A 22,843-nucleotide genomic window follows, 5' to 3' on the forward strand; every position below is an offset into this window, starting at 1 on the left:
GTGCGGACACTCTGTGATAGTTCGACAGTAATGCATTACCACTTCTCCGATTCTTGCGTAGGAGTAGGGAGGTCTCTGAATTCAATTGCGGATTGACGTGCAGTTGCACATGACTGGCTATCACGCTGCTACGGCGGCCGGAATTGAGCGCATCCCCTTGGTCAACGCCGTTGCATCGTGAAAGCCAGATGACTATTGGGAACGCGGGATGTGAACCGTCAATGAGACTGAATGAATGTCCAAGTATTGAAATTTGCGGTGAAATACTCACTCCTATTGCTTTCACGTACCGAACAGTCCATTCGTTCGTTGCACTTTGTCTTTGACCCCCTCACTACCTACCCCTGCCCATAGGACCTCACCCATCCGCCACCTTTCTATCAGGGATGAGGGGAAGGCTCGGCAGAATCGGATCTTCCAAGATGCAACCATCATAGATAGGCTGAATGAAATGCTCATGCTGCCGGAACCCAACGATGATTAGCGTCGTAGGACCAAGTGTTTCCAGTTCGGAACAGGATTCCGCTTTGGGACAATGAACAATCCCCCTCGTTGTCTCTCATCAGTTCCAATCTTGGTCACAAAACTATTAAAAGAGATTATTGAGGCAAAGCGACGTTGAAATGCCTTTGAAGTCGGTATGTCTACGGTGCACCTGATCACACAGTGAAGAGAGCTCTCAAGCCGGGAACCGGGTTGGGTTGGTTGTCTCTTCTGAACCTCTCAAGTCAAGCTCATCCATCAGTAAAGCCTGGAGATGAGGATCTGCTTTGAAACGTTCAACAGCCACATAACTATGCTCTCCCGGTCATACTTGTAACCCCAATATCAAACCTCCTTTGTACCACCCAGAAGTCCGCTTCAGTCCCTCAGCAAGATCCCCAGAACTCCTCACCTCTCTCGGTCTCACTCACCTTACCACAACCATCCCATCACCACCAGACCAGACCGCCTTCACAATGTCCTACCCCAAACCCCCTACCGGAATCAACGTAATCATCGTCGGCGCCGGTTTCGCCGGCCTCACCACCGCCATAGAATGCCACCGCCACGGCCACCACGTCACCATCTACGAATCCTTCCCCACCCTCAAAGTCCTCGGGGATATAATCTCCTTCGGCGCCAACGGCGGACGCATCTTCGCCCGCTGGTCCGACGGGGCCATCGCCCGTCGCCTGCGCGAGTTGAGCATCGACTTATCGCAGTACGGATTCAGAATCCATAAATACGATACCGGGGAGGTGGTCTACCATCAACCCACCCCGCCGCAGAACCCAGAGGCGCCGGTATTTAATGGACACAGGGGGGAGCTGCATCAGGTGGTTTTTGAGTATGCTAGGGATGAGTTGGGGATTGAGGTGAATTTGGGGAGGAGGGTTGAGGGGTATTTTGAGGATGAGGAAAAGGCGGGGATTGTGTTGGGTGATGGGGAGAGGGTGAGTTTGGATTCTTTCCAGTCATTCGTCTTCGAAGTGCGGGTGTTTGGAGAGAGAAAGTATGCGGACTGACAAGTAATAGGTGACCGCGGATATCGTAATTGGCGCTGATGGCGTCCGCTCTAAAGCCCGCCAGTTGGTCCTCGGGTTCGAGGATAAGCCCAAGAGCAGCGGGTATGCCGTTTGGCGAGCTTGGTATGTCACACTTTCACTCTTCTCCCATCATACATCAGCTAAACGCATCAGGTTCCCAAACACCGACATGATCCTTGACCCCCGAACCTCCGAATTCTGCTCAAACGGCGACACCTTCAACGGCTGGATCGGTCCCGACGTGCACTTCCTCTTCAGCACCATCAAGAACGGTTCCGACTGCTGCTGGGTGCTCACCCACCGGGATGAGCACGACATTGACGAGTCATGGTCCTTCCCCGGCAAACTCGAAGACGTGTACAAAGTCCTGGAGGGGTGGGATCCCATTTGCAAGGCCATTGTGGAAAAGACCCCCTCGTTGGTGGATTGAAAGCTGGTCTATCGCGATCCGTTGCCGACGTGGGTGAGCAAGCATGCGAGGATTTTGCTGGTGGGAGATTCAGCGCATCCGTTTTTGCCGACTAGTGCCCAGGGCGCGACGCAGGCTATGGAGGATGGGGTTACCATTGCTGTTTGTTTGAGGAGGGCGGGGAAGGAGGGGGTGCAGGCTGCTGTGAGGACTCATCAGGAGATCAGGTGAGGACTTGAACTTCGTTTATTTGAAGGGTTGGATACTGACATTGTTGCGCAGATACGATCGGGTGAGAGTTGTGCAAAGGACTGGGGAGACAACAAGGGATAGATGGCACAAGACTGATTGGGAAAAGGTCGCCAAAGACCCAAAGAGCATTGCCTTTCCTCGCGAGGACTGGATCCATCAGCATGATGCTGAGAAGCATGCCGAAGAGGTATTTGATGAGATCTTCAAGCGGTTTACTGGCCCGGAGAAGGAGCAAACCGAGCCATTGGTTCCCAAAGAGGAGTCGGTGGCAGTTGCGTGACGGACGTGATGGCAACGGTGGCTTCCAGCAGGGACATTGTTACCAGATGTATGGCGCAGAAGGCTTCTTTTTGTTTGATGAACTTGAACACCATAAGTCTAAAGCGTGCAACTTCGACCTGCGTGATTCACGACGAAGTGACGGTGTTCGTCGCTTACCTTACTCTTTGCCACGGCGAACGGGAGTAGTAAGCACAACATTCAAAGGATCCTTCAGCCACAAATTCCAGCCCAACATATCCTTGGCCCAGTTCTTGCCCTTTTCATCAGCCAAGCTTATGTCGAAATTCCAAAGCATTCGAGCGAGAATGAGTCTCATCTCAACATTCGCAAGACTAAAAAGATGGCAATGTCAGTACAGCGAGAAACATCACGACACAACGAACATCACTTACCTTTTCCCAATACAATCCCTCGGACCATAGGAGAACGGCTTCAGCGCATCTGCCTTATCCTTCTCAAAGACCGGATCCCGTTCTTCATCATCCATCCACCGTTCCGGAACAAACTCATCCGGTTTTGCAAAGTTCCTTGAGCTGTGGGTCATCGCCACAGGCCAAATTTCCAGCGTAACCTGTCACCCTTCATCATCAGCACTCGCTCTTTCATCAGTTCAAATGCAAAAAAAGCTGAACTCACCCCAGCAGGTACCCACCTCCCGCAAATCGTATCCCCCCCATCCTGACAAACCCTCGGCATACTCAAGCTCGCCGGCGGCAACACCCTCATAGCCTCATTCAACACCGCCCCCAAGTATTTCGGTCTCCGGGCGCTCCACAAATCAATGTCCTCCTCCCTCTTAAACGTGCTCCTCACCTCCTTCGTCAGCTTCCTCTGCACATCCGGGTGTGCCGCCAACAAGAAAGCCGTAGCCGACAACGCCGTCGCCGTGCTCTCCGACCCCGCCAGCATGATTAACCGCATATTATACACAATCTCCTCCTTCGACACCTTCTTGAGTCCGCCTTCTCCCTCCGCGCGATGCATGGCACCAACAAAGTCCAGCCGTGTAGCCGAGTCCTCTATCGCCAGCCTCTTTTCCACCTGCTTGGCAGCAAAGTCCTGCTGTTTCGAATGGGGCGCTGAGAGGCCGACTGCCCAACCGATCCACGCGGTTAATGACGGGGACGGACTGTACCACTTGACCATCATCCGCTTGCCGTACATGGTTGTTGTGTCGAAGACTGCTTGTACCCACGGATGCAGCCTCGAGTTTTCCAGACAGCCGAGCGGTTCGCCGAAGGAGAGGTCGCCTATGAGGTCGAAAATGACGCAGTTGAACCAGGCCACGATGTCTAAAGTACCTCCAGGTCTGCCTTGGCATGTCATGTCCTTGAGCCTGCGGATGAATAGGTCGACGTGTTTTCTGATTACTGGCTCTTGTTCTTGCAGGCTCTTTGCACCAAATCCGTGTGCTAACACTTTCCGTACGCGCGTGTGCCCATCGCGATCCATGCCAAGCAAGGTCTGTCGCTGCATGAAGAAGAAGCCCTCGACGTCCGTTGGATTTTGCCCATTCCCTTGCTTGCGATGTCCACGGATGTCACGATATGCGTCTGGGTCGGTGTATGACAGAATGTTGGGCGCTACGCGGAGGACAGGACCGTAGCGCTCGTGGAGATTATGCATGACGGTGTTAGAGCGGCCGCGGAGGTAGGTAATGGCGTAAGGGAGGTGGAAGGCGGCGTAGAGTCGAGGGCCGGGGTAGTGGCGAAGAGGGTGAAGGTAGAGGTTGTAGAGAGGGTGGAAGATGAGAAGGCATATGACCTGCCTGTTCATTAACCGGTGTTGTGGAGGGAAATAGAGACGTTGGACTTACTACTGCTATCAGCATCACGGGGAGGGAAAGGAAGTCGAAAACATCTTTCATCTTGACGCCGCGGTTGTTCAAGACAACCCGAAAATCTGCTGGAACAAGTAGCCCTTGCAACTTTAAGGAATACAAGAAGGATGAAATGATGACCGTTTTCCGCGTTCTTACCTCCTAGTATAGAAGTTACGAAGTTGACAGCTCGCCATGTCTTATACCGTCTAGAGCTCCCATGTAGCTCGATTTCCCCTCCCGCCATCTACCGCAAAATTTCACTCATAACGGAGATGCTTTGTGGATCATGCTAGGATTATGAGCCAATCCAGTTGGCAAGATGTTGCATATGTACCTAGCTGAGAGAGAGCTAAAACCGCCCGCATAGGGCGTGTCCTTTCCTAAAAGAGCATCTCCGTAATGAGTGAAAAAAAGCGGTAGACCGTCATGTTTGTTCTTGTCGAAGCTTGATCAGTCGCGACATGGAGACCGCTTTTGTACTGTATTAGAAGTGTGGTGTTTGGTGACTCGTCACACAGCTGAGAATATCCCAGCATGGATATCAACGCTAGCCAGATGGGCTCGCCCGGACAGAAAAGCTGAGACCTTTTTTGCCGATCACCCGTTAAGATTTGGCATACAGCAGTGTACAATACTGGTTTGGTTGTTAGCTCGAGACCTCTGGTCAACTTTCCTAGGCGTTTATATATCTAATTGATCCGTTTCGTTCCACAACCAAAGCGTGATCTTACCTTGCATATGCTATTTTGAAAAGTTGATATGCCATATTGAATCTTGTTAATGCCTTTCCGATCCGTACCTAGCCATTTTGTAAAAGGTCTCAGCTTTTTTGTCCTGGACGAGATGGGGTTTCTAGCTCAGAGGTAGTTGTAGAAAAGAAACTAGAGGGTATGTGGAGTTACCAGTTCCCCTGTTTGAGTATTCCGGAATAGAGATTCCCTCCTGGAGCAATAACGTTGGGACCGAGTGCCCCAGGTATGCCTTCTCATTCTCGAAGGCATTCAGAGTCATCACACCAGTTGCAATACCGGCCACTCCCTCCTCTTCTCTCTCAACTCGCTCATCGCCTCATCCACACTGTTCGCCAGCTTTTCAACACGTCCAAGCCAGCCAGTGATGATTTCCCTCTCGCAATATGCAGAGAACAAACCCATACGACGATAAGTTGGCAATTCCTCCCGAACGCCCAGTGACTCCACCAAACAAGCCGCCCACGAAGCCAGAACAATTATCATTGACCTGGCAGTACAACCTTATGGGAAGGAGCCTCAGATCTTGATGCTTGATCGTCTCAGGCATTGGTCGGTCAAACACAATGTCTGTGTCGAACTTGACATTCCGGTCACTGTCGTAGGACACCAGAACTTCCAGTCCATTCATGGTTCCGTCGAGAGAGGTAGCCCATTGCTCAAAAACTTGCTCGGTGTTGAACTTTGCGTCCAGTAGACCGCGCAAGACGATGCGAGAGGATGTCTCAAAAGCGATGTAGGGAGCTTCCGGTCCAAGTGGTTGACCCGGCTGTATGGACTCAACCTGAACCATATCCTCAATGTGGTGATGGCTGCCCGGTAGAAAGGTCTGGAAAAAGATCTCTGTGGCACATGACGCCCAGGACCAAGACGGAAAGAGCTCAGAAACCTCCTTAGCGCGAGCAATCATTTGAGGATTGCTCTTGTCGATCTCGCCATCCCGTTGCCAGAGGAGCTGCTTGATCAAAGATGCCTTCCACAGTCCGGCAACGCATCAATCTGGCTCCAACTCTTCGAAGAACCCCGCCAGTCGGTTGAATATGCCTCTGAGCGCAACCAGCCTGTCCGCCTGCTTGGTTACCTCCGTTTTGGAGTAAAGTGTTGCGAGCCCTTCCCAGATCTCATCGGGTCTTTTTGCGCTTGTGTAAGCATCAGCAAACGGGAACCTCCCCATAGAGGTATGCTGCCTTTGGGCGTATACAGATAGATCAAGGAAGGGGTTTGACGATCCACGGCAGATCCATGACGGAAAAGACTCGCTTGCCATGTGCCTCTGACACCGCCAGATGAGCTGCTCGCCGAAGTCTGGTCCATCATGGATGATTGTTCGTTCCAGTCCTCTGGTGAGTCTTGAATGATGCAGAGGGAATAGATCCAAACATAGCGAACACCTAGGGCGCGAGCAACTGCAGCAGCGTCCTTATAGACTTGAGGTAACCTGTAGGTCGGGATTGAGTCTTGATAACTGGCTTTGTTGTAGCTCTTCATGCTGGTAATCTCCGTTTCGGCCGTCCAACGATAGCTGAGAGTGACGTATTGGATGCCACCTGTCCTATTGACGAGGGATTGGCCATCGACCAATCTGAAAATCGGTTCTTCCACGGTCCCGACGTCGATAAAACGGATTTTATGCTGATAGTTGTACGTGTCGACCAATATCGATCTCCAGTTTGAACACTCATCATGACCCTCAAGGCATGCCGTCAGCCACCTCCGTACTTGTGCAAAAGCAGCCGCGTTAAAACTGATGGCTGACGAAGGCTGGACTATCGTGAAAGAGCGACCAGACAAGGAAGGATCTCGCCATGTGTCGAAAACTAGATCAGTCACCCAAGTTGTTTGGTCACTGTTTTGTTCAGGCTGGAGAAGACGCACGGGTTGAAAGCGCAAAGGTTGGGCCGCTAGAGTCTCAAACCTTTCACCAAGGGCATACTTTGTTGGAAGTCCGTGCCCTGCCCAGTGAATGGCACTGGGTCGCCCATTCACCGGCACTCCCTTCCAGGTATTTAGGCTGCCCTGGTTTCCGTTTCTCCTCTTCCGTTAGACAACTTCAGAATCAAGCCCTTTTCGTTGTCGCCTTTTCCAGCCTCCATCATACTTCCACTTGTTTTCATTGCTTGCGAGGACCTCCAACCCCATTGGGAACTCCTTGCTGTCCCATTCCCTTTCCAGTGTGCATCGAAGCTGGAAGTCCTTGTTGATATCATACCATTCGGAATATCCATGGCGTTTTCCAACAATCATATCGGGGGAAAGCAGAGAATCTAGGAAAACTCGGCATAGGTGGCAACCAGCCTCTGCTGATTCATGGAGGTCGCGGATGGTGAAGTCATGCAGGTGCCATTCACCCTGATCCGTTGGCATGCCGCCGTCCTGGTCCCAGAACCACGGCCCATCCGTCGGGAAGATTGTTTTACAACGATCACAGAGATTGTTGACTTGTCTGGAGTTGCAGCGAGAGTTACTATTGTGTTCATCTGGTTAGCCCATTTTGTGAGGCTGCAGTAGGAGCCCGGGGAGACGAGTTAGGTTCGATTCGGACCGAGACAAGAAAGTTGTCCAGGCCTCCAAGGCTGGGAAGTTTTGTCAGTTGAGCCATCTTGGGAGGACGATCACGGGGACGAAAGAGTCCAGCGATAACTGTAAGCACTATCCCATCGGACAGTTAGCCAGGCATAACCCTAACCCTGTATTTCGAGACAGTACGATAAGGAGACGACCGCCGCTGTCCCATGGTGAGCTATTGTCCAAGATATTTTTCCGGAACCCGACGGCGTGAGGAAGCATGAAAGAAAGAGGTCCGGAAACGGCGCTATGTCGGGTGCGTCCTAGAACTTGTGTCGTCAGGGAGGATAGCCAACCGAGAACAAAGAGTCGATCCAAATTGGATCATGGTCTTTTGTATGGTGATGAAGACACTCATGTCAAAAGGAAGATGCACTTGGCGTGGTGGGTGCGAATTTCAAGAGTTACTTTGCGATCAGATAAAGCCGGCATATTGAAATCTATTCTAAGCTGGCCAACTCCCAGTCCGCTTGTTACAAGAGAAAAAAAGAAGGCAAGGAAAGCGAAGAAAGGAAAGACAAACACCCCCATAACAATCAAGAATCGACATGATCCTCCCCCTCACCTCGTAGCTGCTCATAGAATAATTTCTCTGTCCAGTCGAAAACATTGTCGTATTTGAATCCCTTTGCTCGAAAGAGGCGGTTGAAAATCCGACGAAGGTACGAGTAGTCCGGCTTATCATCGAAACCCAGTGATCGGGTATAGTTGATATACGTAGCGAATTCTTTGGGGAGAAAGCCGTCGCACAGTGCTTCGCCTGACAAGCTCTCCTTCATTTCCCCTACCCGCGCCCTCCATATCCGTTCGTCCTCCGTAGCCTCAACGCCCTGCCATGGTAGGGAGCCGCGGGCAAATTCTACCAAGACGTAACCGAGAGACTCCAAGTCGTCGGCCCATGATGTGTCTTTCCCGCGCGTTAGTAAAGGGACGGATGATCTAATAGTATAATAAAAATACCTTACTTACGGCGGCCGTTGTGGGCTCTGAGGCTTGCGTACTGTATAGTGACCACTTGGAGACCCGTTGTATTCTTGCCACTCTGGGCCTCATCAAAATACTGTGCGATGCCAAAATCAATTGCGTAGAGCGTATTACTCTGCTTTCCCACCCCCATTACGAAATTGTCCGGCTTGATATCGCGATGGAGGATGCCCTTGGAATTGATGTATTGGATCCTGGAAATAGCTTGGTCGGCGATAAGAAGGATGGTCTTAAGCGAAAACCTTCGGCCGCAATAGTTGAACAGATCCTCAAGCGACGGACCTAGGAGGTCTAGAACCAGTATATGGTATTCGTCCTGGAAGGTAAAGAGCCGCACTTGCGGGATTCCCACCCCGCCGGACAGCTCCTGGTATATATTATTCTCGCGTTCGAGCAGTATGGGGCCGGCGCTCTCATCATAGTATGTAAGTTTCAAAGCGACGTCCTCGCCCGATTGCATATCGGTTCCTACCAAGGGCAGTCAGCGGCGGCCGGGGTACAACATGGAGCAAGGCACGCACCTTCATAGACAAGCCCGAAGCCTCCCTCGGCGACTTTGCGGTTAACGCGGTACCTCTGGGCACAGATGATGTCCTAGGGGTTATGTGAGCTATTTCCCGTCTGCTGAAACGTCGGGGACCTGTAGGTAGGTACCTCTACTTACCTTCATTGTGACGTGGTCATGGTGAAGTTGCTCGCTCAGTCCAGGAGAGACTGGAAGCACTTGATATATCATGTTTTGATCTCAACACGCTCTAGGCATGTATGGGGCTGGGGTTAGCTGCCTTCCGTAATTTCTTTTGTTTGCTGAAATCCCTCCTCATTCACCTCAGCTCCGCTTCCGGTGTGCATGCCAGCACCTTCTTTGTTTGCTGAAATCCCTCCTCATTCACCTGATCCCTTCATCCTCTTCACCTTGTCTAACTGTATAAGCGCCTGCCGCCGTCATTCTCGTTGCGTTACTGAATTGATGATTCCTCTACAACACATGTCACATTTTGATCACAACACACAACAAACAGAAAGGGGTGCAGTGTCAGCTCAGTCCTTCGTCCTTCCCAACTCCGCCCTCTCCGCGTAGATAAAAGCCCGTCATGGCGAGCGCGCAAAGTCGAAAGAGAGCCCCGCAAGAGCTACACTGCCCCAACGAGAAGATCAAGTCGGGTCGCACACCTCACCAGCCGTCCAAGAATATCTGTACAGCTGAACATTTGTACTGCCGTTACTGGCCTCCCCATCTCTGGGACAACTTATCTCGGGTTCCGCTCGCGCGTATCGCACTTCGAGAACTCGACCGGCGGAACAGTGCCCCACGGCCAGCACCAGCACCAGCAGTGCGCACCGCTGACCTTGCTCGGTTCGCACGACACGGCGGCCCAGATCTTCGCCATCTTCGAGGGGTATGCCTGCGCTACAATATATGAGAAGACGGGACGGACGCTGACCCGCTGTCATAGTACACCGAACCGGAAGGCGCCGTACACATCATGGCTTCCCCTTCCACGGCTACCCGTGTTAAAATCGAGCCGGCAAAGACGCCAGCTTACAATGTGGCTTTCGAACAGCTCATGATTGACTATTCCGCCTATCCTGTGTTTCACTACTTCCCCGACAACCCGGACGCCACGATTCCGGAGCCGAACAATCTTGAGGAGGAACGTGAGGTCCTTTCAAAAAGGAGGCCGTCCCTTGACTCATTTACGGAGAGGGAGTTTCAGGTGTTCCGACGGAACAACGATGCTGCGACTACTAAAGCTATCGTTGACCGCACCGTGGTCCTATTCATTGCCGGCATGTCCGATATCCCCAGTGGGGGAAAGCTCCTCTTCTCCAACCTTGAGGCGATTGCTCAAAATGTCATCAAACCGGCGCCCGATTTCTTCGACGGAGCTCACCTGATGGCCATCCATAAAAAGATCAGAAGTGCTAACGAGGACGGTAATTTGAGTAAGCTGATCATCCCTACAAACGACGTCGATACTCCGGTGCTACCCAACTTCTTCATGGAAATAAAAAGTCCTACGGCCAATGCCCGCGTTGCGCAGCGACAAGCAATGCACGTCGGCGCAATCGGAGCCCGTGCTATGCAAGCAGTCATGAACTATGGCAAGGAGGAGCCGTCCTACGACGGCAATGCCTATACGTTTAGTTCGACCTACTGCGACGGGAGACTCAAATTATTCGCGCACCACGTCGCGCCGCCGACCGCGCCGGGCGGCCGGCCCAAGTACTACATGACTCTGGTTGATTCCTGGTCATTAGATGACAGCATCGACTCTTTTCGGAAAGGAGTTACGGCATTCCGGAATGCACGGGATAGGGCGCGATGGCACCGCGACAATTTCATTCAGGCGGCGAACGCAAGAGCACACCAGTCCGACGGGGCGGCGCCACCTGAAGCAGAAACCGGTGTTGAGCCGGCTACAAGCTTCGCAATATCTCATGCACTCCTCATTAATGAATAGCGATGCAACTCCCCTCCCATACGAAGGCTCGAAATGACATTTGTTGGCCTTCGCTTTCTCCAAACCCGTCTGCTGAGTGGTCGCGTGCACCCTGGACCGGCAGAATTGTCCCTACTCCCCCTCGGCTCCCTTCATAGGAACCACCGTGCCTTCGTTCCACCGATGGCCACCGCTGCCATAATCCACACACAACCACATCGTTCAGCTGTACTTCTATCATTGAATAGTGTGTCCGGCAGATGTGCGACTCATACCCCATCGACGGACGGGATAAACTCTCTCAGCAAAAACAATGCCCAACGCCCCTCCATGAAAGAACGAACAGACCCGGCGCGTTAGTAGCCAAAGCCGATACAAGCCACCGTCAACACATCAGGAGCAAGCACATCCAGACATCGTTCACTGTACTAGACTTTTTCCATTCCATTGTTTTTTATAAGGGGCAGAAAGGGGCTCGCCCGGGACAGAAAAGCTGAGACCTTTTTTGCCGATCACCCGTTAAGATTTGGCATACAGCAGTGTACAATACTGGTTTGGTTGTTAGCTCGAGACCTCTGGTCAACTTTCCTAGGCGTTTATATATCTAATTGATCCGTTTCGTTCCATAACCAAAGCGTGATCTTACCTTGCATATGCTATTTTGAAAATTTGATATGCCATATTGAATATTGTTGATGCCTTTCCGATCCGTACCTGTAGCCATTCATTTTATTTTTGTGAGGTTTGGGACAATTCGGGATACATCTCGTCCATTCAGTATACCAGGAGTACCAAGCTAACAAACAAACCAATAGTATTAGATTGTAAAAGGTCTCAGCTTTTTTGTCCTGGACGAGAGGGGGTAGGTAAGCGAGGCAGGGGGAAAAAACAATCCTTTCATGACAATGGTCAGCTTTTCCCGACTTTATGACTTACTATTTATTACCCCATGTCATTGCATGAGGGTCGTAGGAACTTGGTCATCATCCATCAATTCGTGTTGTAGTATACAATGGGTTGTGTGTGGTGTTACAAGGCGACCGACGTGCCTGTCTGTCCGCTTCCATCTTTGTCAAATCTTCACGCCAACCGTGACAGACCTATGTAGCATGTTATCCATGGAGTTTGAAACGTATACCATGAATTCCCACACATTCACGGAACCGCGAGTATGTCGCGAAATGTCGAGACGTACATAGAGACTCGTGGGCTCCGTTCCGTATTCCTTCTTCCGAGCGGACTGGAGTGTATGCAAAAAATGGGGTATATTCCGTTTGTGGTAATTGAGTGTGAGCCTCGCTCCATGTCTCTCGTCCTCTGTCCTCCTTCAGCTCCTCCTTTTCCTCATTCTTCTAGCGTTGCACGCACTTCCGTCATCATTTCGGATCCGTAGCATATCGGGGAAGGAGTTGTTTAATCGAGACCGTTCTCCGACTTCCAGCGCGCAAGGTAGGTGGTAGGGTTCCTGGGGCCGAGCTTGTCGCCGGGGAACTGGTCGTGGACGGGGCGGATGGTCTTGGAGACGAAGGGGGTGAGCTGTTATCGTTTCTCTTGTTAGCACAGTCCTGTTCTCTTCACCATCATCCCTTCCCGATCCCTCCTCCAGCACTATATCCCCAACTCATTCCATTCCATCCTACTCCAACCCCAAACCCGGACGGAAAGAGAGGACCACCCACCTTGAAACCAGTCAAATCTGGGCACACATAGGTGCGGACCTTGCTGTAGTCGATCTTGTAGGTACCGTAGCTGGTGTGCGTACCCATGGAGCCGGTGCGGTTACCCTTGTAGAAACCCTTATTGACATCCTTGGTGGTGAGGCGCAACTTGCGGTACTTGAGACCTTGAAGAACGCGGGTGGGCTGCATGGTGGGCTAGAGGATGCGCTTTGCGCGGCGACGACGGAGGGTGTTGTTGTCGGTGATTCGGACGGTGAAAGCCCTCGGTGGTTAAGGGTTGAGGTGGGCGCAGAGGGGGGGGAAGCTCGGCGTTATGGGTGGTGGAACGGAGACGGGATCCGCTACAAAGGATTGAAGATCCGGCGCACGCGACAGGAACGGAGACAGGACTCGGACTGGCGCTGGACAGCGGACGGCGACGGGCGAAGGGCGACGGGGCTGAATTCGAGAAATCGCATCGACGTGCCGGGGCCGCGCCGGGTCGAGGTGGAGCCTTGTCAAGAGCAATTGGACCAATGAAGTGAGGTTACCAGACACAGGTACCCTTGTAGCCTGCCGCAGCCCCGCAAAATGGGTGGGTGTTGGACGCTCACCGCCAAAAAATAAACTATCGATTACAGAGGCGGCAGAAAAAGTTTCGGGGGAGCTGTTCACTGGCAGTTGAAACTTCGGGTCACTTCGACCTCCAGGACCCGTGCAGGCAAAAGTTGGACATTGCATCCATCCATCCACCCAACGACAAATTCACCACCCACTTTTGCGTGTACCGACCTCGAATTCGACTGAATCCTTCCAACTCCCATTCAGTCAATCCCCAAATACCAGCAAAATGCCCGGCCGTCAAGCCCATGGCAGGCCTCTAATGCCCAAATCCGGCGGAGGGCGTCCCAAGCACAGAGTCAACAACAAGGCCGCCGACAAGAAATCCCGAGACAACGTCCTCGACGCCTTCGCCATCGCCGCCGAACAAGTCCCCCAGAAGAAAGCCAAGGGCGTCCGCACACGAGACCTCGACGAGCCCGAAGAGCGCCCCCAAAAGAGACAACGAGATGACGACGATGAGGACGACGAAGACGAGGATGAGGAAGATTTCGAGGACGCCAGGCCACAGAAGAAGAAGGCTAAGAACAGCGACGACTTCGAAGGCTTTTCCGACGGTGGCGAGGACAGCGACGGCGAGGAGTGGCATGTTGGTGTAGGCGCTGATGACGAGGACTCGGAACTCGACTCTGATGAGGCTTTTGGAGAGAGTGACGAGGAGAAGTTTGATGGATATGCTTTCAGCGGGAGCAGCTCGAACAAGAAGGGCAAGAAGGCGAAGAAGGGTGGAGACGGCAGTGATGAGGAGGAAGAGGAAGAGGATGACGACGATGATATGGAGTCGCTCGGTTCCGACGCTATCGACCTCGCCACGGCACTGGATCAGTTCGAGGAGAGTGACGAGGAGGAGGAGGGTGAAGAGGGATCAGGATCGGAAGACGATGCGGACAGCGAATCTAGCGAAAGCGAAGACAGCGACGAGGATATGGAAGACCCTTCCAAGCTCGACAACCTCCAAAAGATGATCTCCGGATTTGCGGGCGACGACGAGGAAGAGCAATCAGGCTCGAAACCAACAAACAAACTCAGTCTCTCAGATCTCGGCCTCTTTGGCGTCCAGGACCCCCACATGAAGAAGTCTCTCAAGCTCATGAACAAGGAGGAAAAGGCCGCCAAGCCTGGCCAGTCCAAGAAGCTCGATATCCCTCTTGCAAAGAGGCAACAAGACAAGCTCCTCCGCTCCGCCGCCTACGAAAAGACCTCCGAGACGCTCGAGCGCTGGATCGACACCGTCAAGCACAATCGCCGCGCGGATCACCTTGTCTTCCCCCTCGCGCAAAATGCCCACGACGCCGGCCTCGACAACCAAGAACTCCTTCCCGTGACCAAGGCCACGGCGGGTACCGAGCTGGAACAGACCATTCTCGCCATCATGGAGGAATCTGGCTTGGGACCCACCAACAAGCCCAAGAAGGAGGACCAGGACGACGTCGAGGAGATCGTTGCCCGCAAGGGCCTCTCGGCCGCTGAGATGCAGGAAATTACCCGCCAGAAGCGCCACGAGCGTGAGCTGTTCTCGCGCGAGCAGGCCCGCCAGAAGCGCATCAAGAAGATCAAGTCCAAGGCGTACCGTCGCATTCACCGCAAGGAGTTGCTTCATGACGAGCAGGAGATGCATGATGCCATGGTTGAGGCGGGAGAGATCGACTCAGACGAGGAGCGCGAGGCTCTGGACAGGAGGCGAGCCCTCGAGCGTGTGGGTACTCGTCACAGGGACAGCAAATGGGCCAAACTCGGCAAGAAGGCCGGTCGCGCGGTGTGGGATGATAACTTCCGCGCTGGGTTGACGGAGGCCGCGAGGCAGAAGGAGGAGTTGCGCCGCCGGATTGAGGGACGTAGAAAGGGCGAGGATTCCGATGACAGCGGGTCTGATGACTACTCGGCTGAGTCGGGCGACGAGAAGAACGACAAGGAACGGTTGCTGGAACAGCTCGAGCACGCTGCGGCCTACGCGGACGGCGAGCCCGAGTCGGCGCTCATGCAGATGAAGTTTATGCAGCGCGGCGAAGCCCAGAAGAGGAAGGAAAACGAGGAGATGATTGCACAGATCCGCCGAGATCTCGACTCCGACTATGACTCTGACGGTCCTGAAGAGACGGATATCGGCCGGAGGCAGTTCGGTATGGGCAAGAAAGAACTCACTTTGCCTGGCCAGCAGGCTGCGGCTGCTGCTCAGAAGAAGAAGGAGAAGAAGAGTATCACAACGGATATGTTCAACCTCCAAGTAACACCACAACAAGCGGTCACTACCCAAGTTGACATATCCCTCGCTGCTTCCGTCGCCGGTGCCTGGTCAAAGGCTCCTCAGGAGGGTCGCAAGAGCAGCAAGAAGGCCGCCAAGGCCTCCGTCGGCGAGCTGGACCTTTCCAACGCCGCCATGCTGGCCTCCAAACCCAAGCTCAAGGACGCCGCGGCCAAGGAGAAGAAGTTATCATCTGCTCCCGCCAAGGGTGCCGCTACCAAGGCCGCCACCACCGTCGACGACTCCTCGTCCGACGATGAAGAAACGATCCACCTCCCCCTCGCCATCCGCGACCAAGAACTCATCAAGCGCGCCTTCGCCGGCGAGGACGTCGTTGGCGACTTCAACCGTGAAAAGGCCGAAGTGGAAAAGGAAGACGACGACAAGGAGATCGACAACACTCTGCCCGGCTGGGGCGGCTGGGTCGGTGAAGGAATCTCCAACCGCGAGAAGAAGAGGCACACGGGCCGGTATGTCACCAAGGTGGAGGGTGTCAAGAAGGAGAAGAGACGGGATTTCAAGCTCAAGGGGGTGATCATCAAGGAAGGAAGGGTCAAGAAGGTTTGTTTTCTTTTTCCTCCCCCCTCTCCCATGCTAGCAGTATGGTTATGATTATGGTACAATGGATAGCAGTGCTAACAGATGACAAAAAAAAAAAAAAAAACAGAACGACCAATACCTCGCCACCTCTCTCCCCCATCCCTTCGAGAGCCAGGCGCAGTACGAGCGCTCGCTGCGCATCCCCGTCGGCCCCGAGTGGACCACCAAGGAGACGTTCCAAGATGCTACCAAGCCGAGAGTCATTCTCAAGCAGGGCATTATTGCGCCCATGTCGAAGCCTATTCTCTGATTGTGTGTTGACTGGCTGCTGTGGGTATCGATTCCGTTGGTGGTTTTCTGGTGTTTCTCTCTCTCTTCTTTTTTTCTTTGTTCGATATATCTATGGAACTGGGGCTGGTTTGGGTATTTGATACATATGTTTGCCCGCAATTTTTCTGATGGGCGTATTCGGTCTGTCGTATCGTCACGTACCATATAAGGGGTCTTTGTCATAAGGGGGGGTTCTGGGCAGTGTAAAAAGGTTGCATGGTACTACCATGGTACCCTGTTTGTATCTTCATAGACGGGAGTTAATTAAGGTCGGGTTCAATAAGTGTCGATGATCCTGGCAGTCTCGTCTTCAACATTCATGTAGTCAAGAGAGGTAGTTCTTGAAAGGGGCATGTTTCTGTTCACGCTGTTATCTGTTGTTGTGTCAAGTACGAACCTTAGAAAGGGGTGTTAATAACGTTTTTACCACGACCTTGGGAAGAATACAACCATTCCATAGGCTAGAGCCTTGATAGACTGTTTCAATATTCTTTGTCTAACTCTCAGAGGCTTTATGACTCCAAACTCCCGAATTAGTATTAGAAGTCAAGGTCACCGCTTATTCTGAATGGAATCATCCGTCCTGGAAAGAGCAGAATGGAGTTTGCAAGTCGCTGGCAACTCAGATGTTGACAAAACGCTACTAATACAGTGATATCATAACTCAAAAGGAAACTCAAAAGTAACTGCAACTAACAACAGCGATCACCCATTATTCCCTCCGCTTTTTACCAATCACCACTTCGCTCCATGGATATCAAACTAACTCTTCCAAACCGACAAATGAGCAAAGGATATCTAAGAACAAACTCAAAAAAAGTTACACTTCCACTGTCTCGTCACCACCCAAGCTCTGGATTCCGCTTCCTAAGCCAGCTTCTGCTCACTAGCAGTAGGAGTAGGAGCACCGGTACTCAAAAACTCATCAGCAGTAACGAACCGATCCAGCCCCGGTCTGCTTCCCAACGTCCCCGGGGTTCCCGGAGTAAGAGGTGTAGGCAACGACATGCCTATTCCCCTCGTGGCATCCAGTGGTTGGGTAGCATAATTCCTCACTTCCACCTCTTGGGGAACAATCCGCTCCGCCTCCTTACTGTCTCCATCCACCTCCACTTCATTCTTCAGAGCACTACCACTGCCCGTTGCCACGCCGTCGACCGCTGTACCAGACTCCGGGGCTTCAGCAGATGAGTAAGCGTCATCTGCGCCAGGCATCAACGACAAATTATCCCTCGACGCACCAGCGCTGGTCCCCGGCGGACTCTGCAGCACTCCCGTCCCCGCGGTGAACCTACTCCTCCCGCTCTGCAACGTGATCATACTAGCCGTCTCTGCCTTCTTGCCCAGACTAAACGGCGTCGCCAAGCCATCCACAATCGGCCTCTTCCCCGTCGCTCCGACCTCTGGAGGCTGATGATGCTGTTCCTCCAGCTCTCCCTTGCGGTAAGCCAAAATATCATCGATCTGCATCCTCTCGTGCTCTTCACCTTCATGCGGCCCCGTCTGCCCTTTATCCGCAACACTCTTGTATCTAGACCCAGACAGTCTGGTTCCGAGACCCGGACGATCAACGCCAGCGGCCGTTTTGCCTTGGATGCCGGTACCTTCCTGGTTTTCGATGTCGGTGTAGCTCCTAGCGCCCTCACCTCCGTCAGCTCCCTGGACGGTTTTGGTGGAAACTTCTCGGTCGGCAGCGCGATCGGCCTTTTCCCCGCGTGCAACAGTCATCTTGTCGTGTTTACTGCCCCACACGCCCCAGAGACTGAGACCCCAACTCTTCTTCTCCTTCTTTTGGTCCTTTTCGCGGTGGCCGATCTTTCTGCGGCCTGCGAGCGCTGAGGGAGGGGGCACGTCACCACCGGGGAAGACTTCGTAGCCGCCTTCGCGCATGTCCTTGATTCTCAGCTTGTGGACCTTGGATTTGGTCGAAGCAAAGCGGGAATCAAATTTCTTCTTGTGGGCGAGCCACTTGCGCACGGGGCCGGCTTTGATTACGCCTATGACATTCCGGTCCATACAGCAGGCTGGGAGGTCGGAATGTTCAGGGAGAGGTAGGATCAGACCGGTGGTGGTGACGCGTTGTCGGATCATGTGCTGGTGGAAGGGAGGGAGGGGGTCGCCTGCTTTGCCAACTGCATTGGCTTCGTTCTCCATTTCGGCGACCGTCTTGGTTCTCTTATTCTTAGGCTTGTTGGTCTTTTTCTTGGGCTTCTGCTTGGGTTCTAGGTTCGGCTGGGTTGGGTCAACGGCGGGCTGATTGGTGTCCTCGTCAGACTCATCCGCACCCTCATGGCCGGAAATGACAGAGACATCGTCATCATCCAGAATGTCAATCTCCCTCCGCTGAGCGCGGGCAAGGGCCCAAGCGCCGAATTGGGCGATGGCTCGGAACTGGTATTTCGCTGGCCGTGTGAAACTCAAAGTAGGAGCCACATGGCACAGGTCATCCCAGACTTGGAGCTGGACGTCCGTCGGTGGGTATTGCTTCAGCTGAGCCCAGGCGTGTTCGTCCATCATGGCTTCGGGTGGGAGGTATTTCTCGGGGTGGGCACACTTGTGGGCCAGGTAGATCTGTTCGTCGCGCAAGATCTCCGCCCCGCCGGTCATGATGAGGAGAGGAGGGAGACCACCAAGGGTGGGTTGCATAATCGGGCTAACCAAGGGATGATTGAGCATCTCGTTAGTGGTGTACATCTGGATCTGCTCTTTGATATCGATTTGTTGGCCGTCGATCATGAGCGACAGGCGAGTGGGTTTGTCGATAACGTCGCCAATGGTGGGAATGCCGCTGTTGGAATCCGAACTGCCCTCCTTCACGCCGTCGCCCTTCTTTTGTTCGACAGCAATCTTTTTCAGCTCCTCCATCTCATCCTCATCAGGTGGCGGCCATGCCCTAGAGGGTCTGTGATGGAACCCATGAGGCGGAACGTAGTCCAATGGACAATCTCCCGCAACACTGGGGAACGAATGCGTAAGATCGGCCCATGGACTGATCAAAACCGCACCGGCCGGCAATGGGATGCCCTGATCTCTCAGAATCACCAACAGTGACAACACCATGCCACCACCTGCCGAATCACCCGCCAAGATAATCGTCTTGGGCTCCTGCTGCGTCAACAAGTACAGATAAGCAGCCAAGCAGTCCTGCAACCCACACGGGAACGGAAACTGCGGCGCCAGCCTGTACTTGGGCGCAAACGCTCTGGCCCTCAGCTTTCGCGCATGTCTCTGAATCATGAAGCGGTGCTCATTGACACTACCAAAAAAGTACGCACCTCCATGAACATACAACATAACGCGATTGCCCGGGTCGGCATTCTCCTTGCGCTCTTCGTAGTCGGCCTTCATCTCGATCCATTCAGCCTTCAGCGGGCTCTTGGGTTTGCGCCATTGCCACCACTCGCGGCCGCCGACACGGCGAATACCTTCGGGACCGAGTTGTTCGTGGAGCAGGTTGGCGGCGCGGGAGAGTTCATACTCGGGGATTTCGACCTCGTCGACGCGTACCCAGGTAGGATGAGGGACCCATTGGCCGGTGAAGGCTTGGAGTTCTTCGACGGGACGGGAGGATGCGAAGTCGAGGAAGGAACGGATTAGGTGGAGGCCTTCGTCGTAGGAGAGTCGCTCGGTGGGTTTTTGGCGGACTCCGTTGCGGTTGAGGTACTTTTTTCCGGTCAAGTTAGCGAGCGATCATTTGTGGATTGTTGTGGACGAAAGAAGATTAAGGTTCATCCCGGTGGTGGATGGGGAGTGGAAGATGGGATGATTAGACTGCTGTCTTACATGACTGAAGAAGGTGGAGACGACTGTTGGCGTGACGGCCATGCCAATCGTCGCCGTGTTGAGAGGAGGCATCTTGCTCTCTGTTTACTCCGTCATAAATGAATGGCAAAGGTGTTTAGGTATGTTTAGTTGGAAAAGAAAGAGAGAGAGCACGGCCAAGATATTTTAAATATCAGTCAAAGCCCAAACCAAGGGATCGGGCTTAATACGGGCTTCAAGGGGCTGGGCCTGCCACTGAAAAGGGATTGGCTGGTACCTGAACAGGAGACGGGATTGGGAAAGAGTGTCAACCACCCAATGGGGGACATGATGTCATTCCCGTCCATTCAGAGAAACAGCCAACAACAGGAAAGTACCTTCAACTTATTCGTCCATTGAACCCGGACACATGTTTGGTTCCGAGGGAAGGCAATCACATCTTGCCGCGTTGTGGATTAGTGCACAACATTTGTACGGTGTCAAGTAACACAAAAAGGGGAAAAGAGCAGCTTCAATATTGGATCAGATGCTGCCGAGAAATCATGAAATGACGATGTCTTCTGAAAGGCACGCTATTCGGCACTTGTTGCGCCCAGAGTTGGAAGAGTCCAGGATTGTTATGGCAGGCAAAAAAGCTTATCTCCTTACTCGTCAGGTCTTCAAAACCGAACTAGGGCGACTGTACTTTTCGGTATGGCGACTGTGTGGGCCACCCTCTAGCCACACATCTGCCAGGCGGCCCAGTAGCCAAAATAATAGGGCATATCACTGCCCGCTAAATTGCAGTACACAGTAACATTGTACAACATTTCTATATCAGACATACAAAAAATCGAGAAAGTGAGGTTATTCGAAGACGTACATTAATCTATAAATATATAATTTGACTACTCTAAATAACTGCTCTATAAAAGATTGTTCTATTGCCAGCAATACTATTATTGCTAGTATAGGGGGTTTTGTATACTATAATTATATTAACTATTTAGGAGAGAGTATTAGGCATACCTATACAGCTAGTACTTATACTACTAGTACCTATATTACTACGGCTAGGTATAGGAGTACTCTACTAGAGCTCGCAGTAGAAGGTTTAGTTGAACTGAAGGTATTCCTATCCCCATCGTTATAGTTCGTATTAAGGTAGCGAACTATACGCGGAATTACTAATTCTTTCGTACTATATTTACTTAGGTAGTTTAAATCTCTTAGAGAGCCGTAATATTAGAATCTAACATCCCCTTATACTAACTCAACTACTACGTAACAATAATTCTCGCCTTCTTTGCAAGCAGTTTAGCTAGTACCAGCGTATCGTAAATTGGCGTATCTCGTATACTAGCCCCCTTTCAATTTGCCTCTAGTACTACTTACTATCAAAGAGCGTATAGTAATGCCTACAGGCTATTAAGTATCTACCAACACTTATTAATAACTGTCTTAAGGTCCTACTTACAGCGGATAGCGAAGGTGGTAACTATTAAAGGTTTATCTAAATTTAAGAACTAGTAAGAGTCGATAGCGGTATATACTAGCCAACCACCAGTCTTTAATAGAGTAACTATCTTATACTAGTAAAGCAAACTATATTGCTTCTTAAAGTTGCCAATACATATTTCGCCCTCTCTTCCATCCTTTATTTTATCCCCTACAATCTTAATATTATTGGCTAATAATTTAAGCGCTGCAAAGCTTACAACGAATTTGAGGGTCTATAAGATCTTATAGTCGTAGTAGTATACAGATCGAGAGACTTAATAGGCATACTTCTATAAGAAGTTCGTCTTAAGGCAGCTAAGCGTACTCTCGATAGCCTTAAATAGTTCATCAAACTAGATATATTGATTAATAAGCTAAGATTTAAATATACTATATACCCTCTCTATTCGAGAGGTTATACAGATACTAAAATTACAATAAATACTAATAGTAAAATAGGCGAACTCCTAGCATAAAGGGAAGTAAGTATTTTCAAGGTAAGTAAATAAATTTAAATATAAAAGAATAGAATTAATAGTACATATAGGGATAATAATAAAAGTAATAATAAATAAGATAATTAACTAAATTATTTAGTACCAAAATTAACCTTTAAAGTAAACTACTCTTTATTAAAATCCCCTTCGGTTGGGGTATATATAACTACGTTCTATATAGCAAAAATACTATTAGCATTATTAACCTACTTGCGTTTAGAGGCACCGCTTATACCTACGACGAAGCTGTTAACGTCCTTAAAATATACATTTTTAATACCTTTATTAAAATATTAAACGTAATCGTTTTGCCGTAGTAAACGTAAAGCAATAGCGCGAGAGGTATAGTCGTAGTTAGTAGAGTTAATATCTAATTTACCTATTTTCTTTAAAATAGGAACCATTATTACTACGGTTCCCTAGCGCAGTACCCTCGAACGAACCCACCTACTTCTTCCTCGTATTAAACGCGACATTTTTTATAATATACCAAAGGCAAATCTAATATTATATATTATTCAAAACAACCCGCATAACATTCTTATATACTTTATCGTAATTTATAATTATCACAAACGGGCGAAGAATATTCTCTTTAATAAGAAGCTTCTCCAACTATCGAAAAACCTAGGTAAAACACCCCTCCTTCTCGCTACTCAATAAATAGTACCTAATATT

At 51.3% G+C, this 22,843-nt stretch overlaps 8 protein-coding genes across 8 annotated transcripts; 3 read left to right on the forward strand and 5 right to left on the reverse strand.

Moving 5' to 3' along the window:
• Nucleotides 1-959: 959 nt before the first annotated feature.
• B0H65DRAFT_549517 (uncharacterized protein) lies at nt 960-2,470 on the forward strand (the record flags this gene model as incomplete). The annotated part of the gene is made up of 5 exons (XM_062829666.1): nt 960-1,436; nt 1,519-1,631; nt 1,683-1,946; nt 1,998-2,165; nt 2,221-2,470. 5 exons carry the CDS (start codon nt 960-962, stop codon nt 2,468-2,470), a joined length of 1,272 nt encoding a protein of 423 aa, XP_062680079.1.
• A 159-nt stretch (nt 2,471-2,629) lies between these two features.
• Nucleotides 2,630-4,339, reverse strand: B0H65DRAFT_575270 (cytochrome P450; the record flags this gene model as incomplete). Its single annotated transcript, XM_062830614.1, has 4 exons — nt 2,630-2,804; nt 2,865-3,043; nt 3,109-4,236; nt 4,289-4,339. The coding sequence occupies 4 exons, from the start codon at nt 4,337-4,339 to the stop codon at nt 2,630-2,632; spliced, it is 1,533 nt and encodes a 510-aa protein (XP_062680080.1).
• An 812-nt stretch (nt 4,340-5,151) lies between these two features.
• On the reverse strand, nt 5,152-5,953 carry B0H65DRAFT_575271 (uncharacterized protein; the record flags this gene model as incomplete). Its single annotated transcript, XM_062830615.1, has 2 exons — nt 5,152-5,175; nt 5,534-5,953. The coding sequence occupies 2 exons, from the start codon at nt 5,951-5,953 to the stop codon at nt 5,152-5,154; spliced, it is 444 nt and encodes a 147-aa protein (XP_062680081.1).
• A 401-nt stretch (nt 5,954-6,354) lies between these two features.
• On the reverse strand, nt 6,355-6,762 carry B0H65DRAFT_401523 (uncharacterized protein; the record flags this gene model as incomplete). The annotated part of the gene is made up of 1 exon (XM_062823785.1): nt 6,355-6,762. A coding segment is annotated over one exon (408 nt), but the record flags the coding sequence as incomplete, so codon positions are not given.
• Nucleotides 6,763-8,896: 2,134 nt separating this feature from the next.
• B0H65DRAFT_558613 (uncharacterized protein) lies at nt 8,897-11,534 on the forward strand (the record flags this gene model as incomplete). Its single annotated transcript, XM_062830109.1, has 4 exons — nt 8,897-8,915; nt 9,928-9,992; nt 10,050-10,966; nt 11,263-11,534. The coding sequence occupies 4 exons, from the start codon at nt 8,897-8,899 to the stop codon at nt 11,282-11,284; spliced, it is 1,023 nt and encodes a 340-aa protein (XP_062680083.1). The 3' UTR covers nt 11,285-11,534.
• A 465-nt stretch (nt 11,535-11,999) lies between these two features.
• B0H65DRAFT_467810 (mitochondrial ribosomal protein L27-domain-containing protein) lies at nt 12,000-13,220 on the reverse strand. The gene is made up of 2 exons (XM_062826925.1): nt 12,716-13,220; nt 12,000-12,572 (listed from the first exon to the last, which is right to left on the reverse strand). Exons 1-2 carry the CDS (start codon nt 12,902-12,904, stop codon nt 12,450-12,452), a joined length of 312 nt encoding a protein of 103 aa, XP_062680084.1. The 5' UTR covers nt 12,905-13,220; the 3' UTR covers nt 12,000-12,449.
• A 96-nt stretch (nt 13,221-13,316) lies between these two features.
• Nucleotides 13,317-16,851, forward strand: B0H65DRAFT_215759 (Utp14 protein-domain-containing protein). The gene is made up of 2 exons (XM_062821987.1): nt 13,317-16,118; nt 16,225-16,851. The coding sequence occupies exons 1-2, from the start codon at nt 13,545-13,547 to the stop codon at nt 16,405-16,407; spliced, it is 2,757 nt and encodes a 918-aa protein (XP_062680085.1). The 5' UTR covers nt 13,317-13,544; the 3' UTR covers nt 16,408-16,851.
• Nucleotides 16,852-16,982: 131 nt separating this feature from the next.
• On the reverse strand, nt 16,983-20,729 carry B0H65DRAFT_467813 (Alpha/Beta hydrolase protein). The gene is made up of 2 exons (XM_062826926.1): nt 20,211-20,729; nt 16,983-20,090 (listed from the first exon to the last, which is right to left on the reverse strand). The coding sequence occupies exons 1-2, from the start codon at nt 20,280-20,282 to the stop codon at nt 17,295-17,297; spliced, it is 2,868 nt and encodes a 955-aa protein (XP_062680086.1). The 5' UTR covers nt 20,283-20,729; the 3' UTR covers nt 16,983-17,294.
• Between the last annotated feature and the right edge of the window lie 2,114 nt (nt 20,730-22,843).

This window comes from Neurospora tetraspora (genome assembly GCF_033439725.1).
Source record: "Neurospora tetraspora strain CBS 560.94 chromosome Unknown B0H65scaffold_5, whole genome shotgun sequence".
Classification (NCBI taxonomy): Eukaryota; Fungi; Ascomycota; class Sordariomycetes; order Sordariales; family Sordariaceae; genus Neurospora; species Neurospora tetraspora.

Bases quoted from the DNA above. Each gene is read 5' to 3' on its own strand.
- B0H65DRAFT_467810 (XM_062826925.1), bottom strand. From the start codon at position 12,904: ATGCAGCCCACCCGCGTTCTTCAAGGTCTCAAGTACCGCAAGTTGCGC. The intron at 12,573-12,715 runs GTGGGTGGTCCT...AAACGATAACAG, and splicing joins CAGATTTGACTGGTTTCAAG to CTCACCCCCTTCGTCTCCAA.
- B0H65DRAFT_467813 (XM_062826926.1), bottom strand. From the start codon at position 20,282: ATGCCTCCTCTCAACACGGCGACGATTGGCATGGCCGTCACGCCAACA. The intron at 20,091-20,210 runs GTAAGACAGCAG...ACCGGAAAAAAG, and splicing joins TCTCCACCTTCTTCAGTCAT to TACCTCAACCGCAACGGAGT.
- B0H65DRAFT_215759 (XM_062821987.1), top strand. From the start codon at position 13,545: ATGCCCGGCCGTCAAGCCCATGGCAGGCCTCTAATGCCCAAATCCGGC. The intron at 16,119-16,224 runs GTTTGTTTTCTT...AAAAAAAAACAG, and splicing joins AGGAAGGAAGGGTCAAGAAG to AACGACCAATACCTCGCCAC.